The 12,304-nt window shown below is 42.6% G+C and overlaps 1 protein-coding gene across 4 annotated transcripts in view; it reads right to left on the bottom strand.

Annotated features, from left to right (window-relative positions):
* The window catches only part of crebbpa (CREB binding protein a), a 45,444-nt gene that overhangs the window by 11,432 nt on the left and 21,708 nt on the right, over window positions 1-12,304 (bottom strand). For 2 of the 4 annotated variants that reach the window (XM_070982526.1, XM_070982544.1), the window contains 12 exons: window positions 10,822-11,089; window positions 6,515-6,628; window positions 4,950-5,225; window positions 4,466-4,565; window positions 4,129-4,266; window positions 3,874-3,991; window positions 3,568-3,739; window positions 3,232-3,294; window positions 2,580-2,701; window positions 1,405-1,617; window positions 678-980; window positions 198-377 (listed from right to left, as the gene is read on the bottom strand). In XM_070982526.1, the coding sequence (XP_070838627.1) occupies window positions 198-377; window positions 678-980; window positions 1,405-1,617; window positions 2,580-2,701; window positions 3,232-3,294; window positions 3,568-3,739; window positions 3,874-3,991; window positions 4,129-4,266; window positions 4,466-4,565; window positions 4,950-5,225; window positions 6,515-6,628; window positions 10,822-11,089 (2,067 nt within the window). The remainder of the gene's footprint in view (window positions 1-197; window positions 378-677; window positions 981-1,404; window positions 1,618-2,579; window positions 2,702-3,231; window positions 3,295-3,567; window positions 3,740-3,873; window positions 3,992-4,128; window positions 4,267-4,465; window positions 4,566-4,949; window positions 5,226-6,514; window positions 6,629-10,821; window positions 11,090-12,304) is intronic. The other 2 variants (XM_070982534.1, XM_070982554.1) reach the window with 2 other exon arrangements.

The following is a 12,304-nucleotide window of genomic DNA, read 5'->3' as shown; positions in this document are numbered from 1 at the left end:
ACATTTCTCCTTGTCTGCAAATCAATTTTAACTGAGACGTTACCCTTCAAGGGGGGACTCGTGATTTGTCGAGTATATCTAAAAAGTCTTGCGAGAGTCCAGGCATTGTTCAGAGTCAGTAATTTAAAAAGAGCTTGAATCAACAAATGGATAGATGAATTGGTTCACGTGTATTTGTACACACAGGTTCAACCCACCTCCATCTTGGGCTCAGTTTTGCCACCAGCTGCCTCAAACTCCTGCTGGTCATGGTGTGCCTCTGCTTTGACTTCCTGGACGGGCAGGTCTGCTCCGACATGCTGTGAGTGAAGGTCAGCGCTGGCGGCTGAAGCCGGTGTGGGCACCCGGTTATCCAGGCTGGCCCCTGATTGAGACAGCTGAAACACAGAGGAGAGAGGCATATAAATTATGATCTACTGGCGACAGTTCAATAGCTTTTTTGCATGCAAGGCTGAAGCCACAGCACAGATGAACACCTCCCACACTGATTTCATTGCTTCCTTAAGTTGAAAGATGCATCATTCCCTTTGTGATGGATGCTACAAACAATGGTGTGCAGTTATCAGACAGAAAGGTGGATGTGGATGGGACGGGTTGCTACATGGCAGTCAGAGGGATGGGCATTTGCAGGGGAAGGGGAGTCAGAGTGGAGGGCATGCGGAGGGTCTCAGTCTCACCGGCGTGGAAGGGGGTTGAGGCAGGGGCTGCGTCTGTGTTGCTGCGGGGGGCTCCGCCAGGGGTTGGGGCTGGGTGGGGCGGGGCGGGGTGGCACCCGGGGCTGGGGCAGGGCCAGGGAGAGTGGGAGTTGAGCTGCGGCTGGAGGGCTGGGGGTGCGGCAGGTTAGTGGCCCCCCCAGCCGTGGAGGCAGAGGAGGCAGCAGGCGGAGGCGTGGAGTGCAAGGGGGTTTGGGAGGAGGCTAGCTGAGGGCCCAGTGAGGGGCCAAGTGCATTCATGGGGAGGTTAGCGCTCTGCTGCTGCTGCTGGAGAGAAGGACACACACAAAGGGCAGGCAGACACAGGCACGCGCGCACGCACGCACGCACGCACGCACGCACGCACGCACGCACGCACGCACGCACACACACACACACACACACACACACACACACACACACACAGAAGATAAGCAGACAAACATACAGTCATAAGGTCAGACAGACAGACAAACACAACACCACATACAAATTAAGGTTTAGAGACCACCTGGTGATTGGTATGAGAACAATTTAAGAGCAATTAGTATGCAGTTTGATTTGTGAAAGTAGTTTGAGTTTAGTTCCCCAGCAGCTAACTGGAATTAGGACAACTTCATAGCAACTCCACAAGAGATAGCATTACTGAAAAATCAGTTATCCAACATGGTTTACTGCCAATCCACACTCCTTGCCTTTCTTCATGTCTCACCTGGGTGACGGCAGCCTGTGCAGGTGGCTGGCCCATGCCAGGCCCCACGTTGACATTCATGGCGCCTGTTGCAGCGACTGCAGCAGATCCTGGAGGGAACTGGGTCTGAGCCAGAAACTGCCCCTGGCTGGCCGTCTGGCCTACCATGTTACCACCACCATGTCCAGCCATCATGCCCTGAGCCTGGGGCATCCTGGATGGAGACATGCCCATCTACAAGGCAGGAAAAGAGAACGTTACTAAAATGTTACGAATGCCAGGGCAAAGATGACTCACATTACCGACATTCCAGCTCTTCAATAAAACAGCAATGCCACACAATTGAGTGAGTGTGATTGTGATTCTAGGGCACTTTCTTTCACCATCTTCCTGCTGATGTCTGCAATGTCTATATGTCTATAGAGCTAAAATAATTAGACGAATCAATTCTTGTTTTTGCTACAACACAAGAACAGTCCAGTGCTTTCCTTTAAGTGCATGTTTCGTCATATCAAATTCATATACTTCCAAAAAGTTGGTAAAATTCTGACTGACAACTGACAATATTTTGTTTTATTTCATACAGTATCAATTGTTAAAATAAAGCCTATAGAAAAACATGACATTTGCATTTCATGGGCTTTTACTGATTACTATATTATTACAAGGGGCTGATAATCAATTGAGGAAATGTGAATCCCTACTAGAGCCCAACTGATGCATCAGCACAGCTTTTTATCAGCTGATATAAGCAGGAATGAAATTCATAAAAATGGCCATGACGCACACCTTGTATTCATTGTGGTCCTGTTCTGAAACTAGATGCATAAAAACAGAACAGAATGTTTTGTACTAAAACGTTAATGTCTCTATCCCACAGCGCTGCATGGACAAATCTGGCAAAACATGACAATGCAGAGCAAGAAACCGCCTGCTCTTCACTTTACAAGTTACCCGCTTATTCTAAAAGCAAGTCTTCTGCTATGTTGTTACTGTCATAATATTCACCAGCCACTCACGAGCTGATGAGTCGGCTACATTTTTAATAAGCCTGTGGTAGACAGAGTGTGAATTTACCAGCAACTAGGTGTTAGCTCATGTTACTTATATGCCTGTGTGTGTGTGTGTGTGTGTGTGTGTGTGTGTGTGTGTGTGTGTGTGTACACTGTGATTTGCATAGCCCCTGCCCTCCTCACCGCTGGGACGGAGCTCATGTTCATTTGCTGTGGGTGGTTCATGGGTGAAGCAGCTCGGGCTCCCATTGGTGCCTGGGATATCTGGGCATTGGGCAGAGCCATGTGGTTGAACTGGTTGATTCCTGTAAAGAAGAGTGGACCACAATGTTCCGCAATGGATACACACAACTCGACAAGAAATGCAGAACCACCACACAATGCAAAGATACCACTGATAGCTGTAACCTAGCAGCAACCTGTGCATAAACTTTGAGTTCAAGTTAAAGCTTTATAGGAGTCCATTTTCAGGTAGTTTAAACTACACAGTTCGACCCCTGTGGTTATGCTGAAGTACTTGCACAGCCAAGGTGCAGCACGTGGCATCTCATAGCAGTGCCAAAACGTTTGTTTGTCTTTCATGTCATCTTGCGTGTGAATGTGTTCAGCTTCATTGACATTTCTTTGCTCAGACGTCCAGATAACTTAGCTCAGAATATTTCCTTTTAACTTCATTACCTTTTCTGCTCTTCTTTGTACATCTTCCACATTGTTGTTCTCCACAACCTTTTTTGTATTCTTTTTCCCTTTTTGAGTTCCAGTTGTTTTAACTGACTGTCTCTATGTAATCTGAACCTGAAAATACCATGTGTCACATACAACATCAAACACATACCTTGTGAAACCTGCATGCGATTCATAATCTGATTTGGCATGTTGGACAGAGGAACGGGTCCATCTATCAAGCAAAACAAAGAAAAACACTGAACCAAAAGACAGCCTGAAGAACAACACTACCAACTGTATTGAATGGATTTTCTGAAAATTAAAGAAACCTCTATACCATCTGTTCATAAAATAAGCACATGCCATAAAATATCAGGTACTTAATGTGCATTTGGGAGATACACAGTTGTAAATGGTTTCCAAAACAGTTTCAAAAGACGTCCAAAGAAGCATTTTAAAATATCTAAAAAGTTTTACATTAAAGTCATGTAAATATTTTACTCACTCTGTGGCCTTGGGCCAAAGGCATTGGGCTGGGGAAGGTTAGGCTGCTGGGTCCCCTGGGTGGCCAGGGGTGCCTGATTCATGATCTGCTTCTGTAGCCTTGAGCGCCTCTTCTCCTCCAGTTCCTTTTGGATTTTATAGATCTTCTCAGCCAGGAAGTGATAGTACTCATCCTGGAGAAAGGGAGATGCAGATAGTCAAGTAGCTGAAACAATAAGCAGATCCAAAAAGGCTTTGTGTATGGCCTTGATAAAGTGAGCAATTCTCCAAGTTTTGTCCTATTTGAGGCAAGTTTCAGAAAACCTACCCTGCTGTTAGCTGACTCGTACATGTCCCCCTCCACCTTTCTGGCGTAGGCCACCAGGTTCTCCATTCGTCTGTCCTTCAAAGCTGCCGGGTCAGGGGTAGGGAATATGGCTTGTACTCTGCCACAGAAGAACAGATGAACATTGCTGGGGATTTCTACTACTGTACTTCAAAACTTTGCCTTAAAAGAACAGTGACTGGAGGATGACTAACAAGCATTCTCAAAGTATTACATCTCTTTAGGAAGGGTACTTACAGTTTGTGTACGAGGTGATTTCGCAAGTCCTGAGTGACGTGCTCATGCCACGCTTTCCTGGTGCCTGTGGCAGAGATAGGTGCTGCTGTGGGTAGATTTCCCATTGAGCCCACAGCTGACCCGTCTGACAGCAGCTGACTGGAGGTGGAACAGGATGAAGGTTAGAAGCTTTTATGTCAATGTTTTTATACACAGTGTCAATTTCTTTTAAAACTGGACTGTCATAATAGCATCAGATCTAGTGAATCTGTATACCCTAGGTAGCAGATTTAAGTATCCTGCAATTGAAAAAATGTTTGGGTCAACATATGCAATGCGGTTAGCAGCAGGTACTGACTTGTTAGTGTTGAGTGCATTGGGAAGGGAGTCAGCGTGCAGGCTCGTCTGGTCTGAAGAAGTCACCCCCATCGTTGCACCTCCAAGAGCCATCTGGTTACCTGTAAATACAGAAAGCTGTGAGCAAACATTTCAAAATCGAGCTCTGAATGGCCACCATGACTACAACTCTTCATAACAAAGACCAAATTAAAATTTCAGCTTGTCGCGATGAAAAGGCAGCTTGACAACATCTTTTTTCCCCATTATTTTTCCAGATTGTGCTTTTATTTACAACTTCAAAACTCAGTTATACCTGAGTATTTTCAGATTAATTTCACACACATTCTCAGACCCATTTAAGAACCTTGAGTTAGGCTTGAGTTAGGTATGCTGTGCATTTAAAGAATCAATACATATATACAAACATAGATAGACATAGATCATAAGCTTTATAGAAGTGCTCATAGAAAATATAGGAATAACATCAGCCTTTCTAGCTTTACCAAGTGCATTGATGGATCTCATCTGCTGCGGAAGCTGCTGTTGTTGCTGGGCCTGTGCATTGGGCGCTCCTGCTGTCTGTCCTGGGCCCGGGGCCTGCTGAGTCTGGGCCTGCCCAGTGGCCTGGCTGCTGTAAGGCAGCCCAAGTGCCGCGTAGGCTCTCTGCATGGAGCTGGGATCTATGGGGGTTGAGGTATTGATTGTGGGAGCACTGGGCTGGCCCACACCAACGGAGGACATGGGGTTCTGAAGGCCCGTATTGGGGGAGCTCAGCTTGGCTGTGGAGAGAGACAGAGTCCGAAAAACTCAAATACAATCATACTGACTATACTGTTAGCAATATGTTGCAATGTTGACAGTCTTTTGCTGCAGCAGCTACAATACATAAACAAAGTGCAAATTCTGATACTGTGTGCCAAGCCCAATAAATATGAAGAGTTGTTGTGAAAACACAACAAAGACGTAGAATACTTTTAACAGGTAGTACCAAATACACATGAATATGCACTTTGACCTCTGGCAAGATGCAGTCACATGGCAGCATGATACAGTGAGAACATTAATGTAAGGGTAAATGCTTTAAACAGCAGTGAACTGAATAAATGCATAAATCCCTTCAGGGGACAGAGCATTAGCATATTTTTGTGGGTTCAGGATCTGGTCAGGCTAAAAAAGCTCTTAGTTTGTGCAAAGACAAAAATCAGAGGAGGCAGAACAAAGAAATACTGCGCTCTGTTTGTGTTGGCAGGAGAGACACAAGCCCCAGCATCATGTTCTTTAACATGCACACCAAACAGAGACAGACCAACGCTGGAATGCTGCAAGTGATTAAACGTTCTGAGCACAGTGGTGAAGTAACAAGAAACAACTGAGAGGGGACAACAATGGGAAAACATTAAAAAGTAACTAATGTGAGTAACCTAGGGAGATATAACAGATATGGGAGTTATCTAGAGAATGCTCAAAAAGTCTGTGAAGCTGTGACAACATTTACATGGAGAGAGTGAAAAACAGAACAGAAAGAAAAGCAATTTTAGAACAACGCAAGTGTCAAACTTGGCTCCGCTCTAGTGGGGAGTAGCAGTCAACAGCCCAACCAATGGCTCAGCAGGAGACCTCTAACACACACGCTCTGTTTCCACCCTCTCTCCCTCCATCACACTTCTATCCCTCCCTGTGTGTCAGATTACAAGCCCAGCAGGACCACATTTAGTCATCGAGTGCTTTTTGTCATTGCGGATAAGCAGAAACCTCAAAATGAGCCGCCTGCGTATCTGAATGGCAAAACATACACAGATTCGGCACACAAACATCTCTGGCTGGTGTCATAAAAGCAACAAGCAGGCCTAATTGTTTCTGAGGCTGTTACTGCCGATTATTAAGGCTCGATATACCAAAATAATCTCCCATAATGACCAAGATAAAGATTGAGGCCTTTGTAAAACAAACCATGACCGGCTTACTCAAAAGTCAACAAAAGTCATACAGCCTTGCGTTTTGGTGCCTGTGCTTACACTAACTGACTTGACAATTGCTAAGCGATAGTGGGCCAGAGTCTGATACTTACGTTGCTGGGTGCGCTTGTCGCTGGCGTTCTTCAGCGGCAGGCAAACGGGACAGTCGTGTCGTGTGCAATTTTTCCAGTGGGAGATGATCTGTCTGGACGACGCACAGTGAGCCACTGCAAGGGAAATGAAATGGAGAGAGAGCAGGAGCAACAAGGTTTAGAATCTTAATGTTTGCCCTATTTGGTCACCACCAAGTAGTCAACACCAGAGAAGGTTCATCCCAGCACTGATAATGAAACAACAACCATTTTTCTGACAGTTTCTGTTGTGTTGAGCTTCTTTTTGTTTTATATTGTTTTACTAACCAACATAGCATCTTTTTTCTGTCCCAGCTCTTCATCTGTACACAATCCCATTGGCAGTCACAACATTGTAAAGTGAACACTCCTGGTCAATTACAATGCTTTAAACTGCCAGGTTGAACCATTCAGAAATGACTTCCTCAGTTTATAAAAGAAGTCACAAAAAGATGAAAGGACATGCTGACAGCCAGTTAGATAGGATTCATTGTTTTTACTGGTTCTAGTAAATTTTGGTTTATTGCTGACTTACTGCATTTTTCAAACAATGTTAGTCATTAGTTTCTTGGGAGAGTTCGTTTCTTCAAAACCTGGCTGAACATAGGTTTATGAAAAATACCATACACAAAACACTCAAAACATTGAGTATTAACCTCAAAACTAGGACAGTACAAACTTGCTATGCAAACACGATTAAAGGATGGGCCTAATGGTCCTGTGAGAAAAAGAGAAAGGAAATAAGGACATTTGCAAAATGTATAGGAAGTGAGACAGATGCAGAGTACATTTGGGTATGTATTCATTGATGTGTATTAACAATAATAATACTAATGAATGAATAATGTCAGGCCAAAACAGTGTGTGCTTCGAATAATTCTGACCCTTGGACAAATGTAGCTGAGGACCCCTGCTTTTAACTTTAATGTTCAGTCTGTGACAAAAACTAAATTTAAATTTCTTGTCAAAATAAACACTGGACAGAGGACCAGAGCTAATGAGAGAAATTAGAGTAAAGAAACGTGTCTGCACATAACTAAGGGGTCTCAGGTTGAGCTCACTACACTAATTTCCACTGCTGGAAAGCTGTTGGTTTGGCCAGTGGAAAGGGAACCTAAACCGCATTTCCTGGTGCATGACTGAAAAACTGAGGCGCTTTATTTCATCTGGGGCCAGGCTAATGTGCAAGCAGGTAATCTGACAAGAAATCACAAGCAGGCTAAAATCAGCCTCGCTAGCTGCCTGGCACCTCTAAGTACAGCCAAATATACAATTTACTACAAACGCCAAGGGCTACACACACACAATCACAATTAAACTTCATTATCTTTGTAAAAACACCAATACTACTGGCAAAGACTCAAGCATAGCAGGGCTTACATACCGATGTAGTAAGAAACAAAAAGGCCGCAAATTGAGGTTGAATGTCAATCCAAGCACTAGCCATAACAGCAGTCTCCAGAGTCCCTCAGGTGAAAATTAACTAAACCAACAGACATCAGGTAAATCTTCGAGATGATAACTGTGTCTTGGGGAAGAACATGTCTCTCCAGGGTTATTACACCGGCACCAAGAAGCACTGATCCTGAGCAAGCGGGAATAATTTGGCATACAGGGAGCAGAGACATAGACCCCTTCACAGTTAACACACCTTGGCCTCTGAGTACATTTGGCTTGAAATTCAACTTAAACATTCAAGTCTACAGGCAGATGCAGCCAAATTTAAACGAGAGTAGCTTGAGGTGATTTCATTGCAGCAATGCCGTTGCTGACACAGGAGGAAGAGGAGAACAGCAGGCCTATCCACCAAGACATGAGCGTTGTGTTTTTTGAACGGATTGTGCTGGGTCTGGATTAGGCAGAGCCTTCTCCCAACTCTTCCTCCCAGATGGGGGGAAGAGTTGGCCACACAAATAATGGGGCATAACTGAATATGGCTAAAATAAATCCCGTATCCAGCCCCACTCTGTATTTTTATGTTTTAATTAAATTGTTTTAATGTATGTAATTTCTTTTCCCTTAAGTGCTACTAGCATTGTTGTAGAAGTTTGAACACACGTCTGCTTTTCTTCTGCAAATGCCTCCACATGACTATATCTGGGCCTTATTAGCTGAAAAACAAAATGGGACGATAGCATTAAGCCTTACCCTAGTCCAAGCTTAATTAAAAACTGATACCAACACCATAGAAAGAGAATTTTTTACATATGTTTTTCTAAGAGTTAGTGTAGGTGTTCTCCAAAAAAAAAAGGTAATTTACTATATTAGCTATGTAGATATCTATATTTAAGCAATATATATGCAGGACATCTATATGGGTATCTATACTTATATTTAGTCATATCTTTATATCAAGTCAATTTACGATATGTATCATTTTAAGATCTATTTAATATTCCTTTTCGCATTGAATTCCTTGATTTGTACTTAAGCAGCATGTCCTCGTTTTCAGAATTTAATTGGCTGTATGAAGCCAAAGAGGAAATCAGGGCTTTTCTTTTCAACACAGGCTCTTGTTGGCTATTGTCGGCTGTGCACATAACATGGAAAATCCTAACTGGTCAACTAAGGTGTCAACTGAAGGGTCAGAGTGCTGCTGTCCTTTTGAAACCAACATCTTGCCTATGGGTACATGCTTACTAGGGTTAGAGTGGAGCAAAAGTGGAAGATTACTACATCTGCCAGCCCCTTTGAAATGATAAAACCACTTTCCATGGATTATTACAGTGTTTTGGACTACATATGTTATTGGATTGGATCATCTGGAGCTTTGTCAATGTAACCAGACTGTTTTTGCTGGAGTGTTATCCACTGGTGGATTACTAGCCAAGCCTTCATTGGTGAGCTGCTTCAAATTTAAAGTCTTTTGTTTTTTGTTGCAGTTGATTGTACATCCTCTTGTGACTGTACCTTGAAATGGTTTGAATCAACTGAATCATATGACTCTTAGCTTTCCAACAACATGATGGCATGAGTACACATAGCAGTTGTGTACATAGACAGACAGGGTAATTAACACTCTGACTGGCCGGAGTATTAAGATGGTTTTAATGCGATGTTAAAAATAAAGTTCTGAACCTAACTGATATTTATTTATGCGATGGATGGATGGAGCTCAAGTTGGAAAAGTGGTCAGAAAAGGCAGGCTCGACATAGACAACCTTAGAGGATATCAAGTAGATCATTGGTACTTGGAGATAATCATTTTACCAAGATTGAAAAAACAAAAAAACTCTCCTTGCCAAGTAGAAACAAAGTAGAAACTATACATGAGGGCTGCTTTAAGTGTGTGACATGAAAGAGCAAAAAACTGTTGGCTGATGAGAAATTTCATCCTTAAAAAGGCAAAGAGTTAATTATGGATGGGTCAAGATTTTCAAATTTTCAAAGTCATTAACGTCTTAGTTGTAGCCAAAGTTGGATAGTGAAAAGGTTTCTGGTAAATATGGCATATTATTTTTGCTTGAATTTCCCATCCCTAGTGTTAATGCACAACTGCCCACTCACCAAAACACCAAAAGCATGCCTGAATGTCCCATTAGAGAAATCCCCATCTATGCTGATGCTATTTTGAAGTACTTTATTTTCCCCTTATGATGCTAAGGGTTTTTCATCACTCCCTTGTTTTACATCTATTATTTCCGCCCAATTCTGCCCAAATTTTTTAAATTTTTTTAATTTTCAGGGACTCAACACAACTGTCAGAAATCCACTGTTAAAAGCAGTAACAACTGTGTCATTGAGGCCAATTTGTTTATGACCGATCAAAAAATTCAGCAATTCAGCAGTCAATTCAACAGTCAACTCTTTTTGTCAAAGCTACAGATTTTCGGGGAATCGTGTGTAGCAGGGAAAGCTAAATACTGCCATTCCTGATTTCAGGACGACAGCAGGATTTACAGTTTTTCCATCTTCTGCGACCAACTTGCAGAATTTCAATAAGTGGTTTGCCTAATCTGCTCAGTTTGTGTGATAATTTTGTCAAATCAAGGAGAGGTGGCTGTGTAATCTAGGCCACATCCCAAAACCTTGTCATTCAAATGTCTCATCAACAACTAATCTCTAACAAACAAGGATTGGGATTTTAAAGAAGATCCAGTCTATAGTCATAATCTAATCAATCTGGATTATTTTCTTTTTCTGGATTCTTTATGAAAAGAACTCAGTTTATGGTGTCCTATGTGACCAAACAGCAGCATTGTCTCTATCAGTAAAAATGGCTGTTTAACATCAGGAAATTACAAATTTTATTTAATTTCTGATCGGCTGTTTCAAACGCTCCAACATACCCTGGCAGGACTTGCCGGCCTGGCAGTGGGTCATGTGGTTCAGGACGTTCTTCATGGTGCGGCAGTGAGGCAGGGCGCAGGCCCTCACCTCCCCGTTAGCCTGCTCCCGTCGCTGGCACTTGTGTGCGTGAAGCAGCAGGACCAGCTGCTGCTGGATCAGCTTGCGCTTCTCTGGGTCAGCTGTGGGGCCTGCAGAAGGCACTGCCACACCTCCGCCACCGGCCAGTGGGAGCATTGCCGCCTGCTGCTGAGGCTGCTGCTGGAGCTGCTGCATGGACAAAGAAAAGGGTAGACATAATGTTAGAGTTGTACTGGGTTAAAGCAGCGCCTTCAGTCTCTTTTTGCTGACAAAACCCCAACTATAGAGACAACTTCTTGTTAGTCACTTATAGTGAGATGATTCTCTATATGTAGGTAACACACTTTATTGATGGCTTCAAGTAACACTTAAACAATTAGTTAGTATAAAATGTCTCCAGTTTATATAACTGTACATTGAAAAATATTAGTTAATTTAACTGTTGGTTAGACAAAATATGCAATTTTATACAATTTAACAGAAAAAATATTATGAAAGCAGTTCAGTACAACACAAGTCTTGTCTTTACTCAAGAGTTTAAAATCAATGAAATGGTACACAGGGGAATACATACTGTCATCAATCCTAAAACAGATCATGATACGCCAGCCCCATTAACAGCATGTTTATCATCAGGAGCTGCAAACTTTTTTATCACTTTATCAGCAGTGAGACATTTGATCTAACTGCTCAAAATCCAGACACTTTATAGATTAGATTAGATTCAATTTTAATCTAATCTAATTTTCTTTATACCAATTGGCAAATCAGTGTCTGTAACTGCTCAGCAGCCTATAGGGCTGCTCCCCTGACATTCAATGAGTCCAAATGAATTCATGTTTTGTCATCCAATTCTGTGGTCAAAAATAATGCCAAAGCGTTTTTTAAATGTATGGCTAATTACACAAATGCTCATTTTGATCTCATCTGACTGGAGGTGTGTTCTGTGTTTGATTCACAGCAGCTTAACTTGGACTTGGCAGACAGCCTAGCGTTAGTCAAGAGTACTGAAGAGTAAGGACCACATCAGAATCTAACTGGATGACATTTGCAGGTATGCTTACACGCTGTCCCAAGTGAATCTTTGTTTGCTTGCTCGACAAGCTCAGGTGCAGGACAAGTTGTGTGTTCATGTTCATAAGTTAGACAAGAAGACTAACAGGAAAGCTAACACCAGTCACTGTTGAGTGTGAATGTCAGCTCTGCTTATGATCGAACACTGACATCATTGCTTTAAGCAAAATTTGATTAGCTGTATGGAAGTAAGGTCTCCATCTACTTCGAGGGAGAGCTAACACTATTCCTTCAATTTATTGGATATACTAGGAGAAACCATGATGAAACAAAAAAAGAGGAAATTTAGATTGAAAACATTCCACAACATTTGTTTTGGTATCACTGATT

The sequence above is a fragment of the Chaetodon trifascialis genome, chromosome 2 (assembly GCF_039877785.1).
Source record: "Chaetodon trifascialis isolate fChaTrf1 chromosome 2, fChaTrf1.hap1, whole genome shotgun sequence".
In the NCBI taxonomy this organism is placed as follows: domain Eukaryota; kingdom Metazoa; phylum Chordata; class Actinopteri; order Chaetodontiformes; family Chaetodontidae; genus Chaetodon; species Chaetodon trifascialis.
This window is presented reverse-complemented; position numbering and strand designations above follow the sequence as displayed.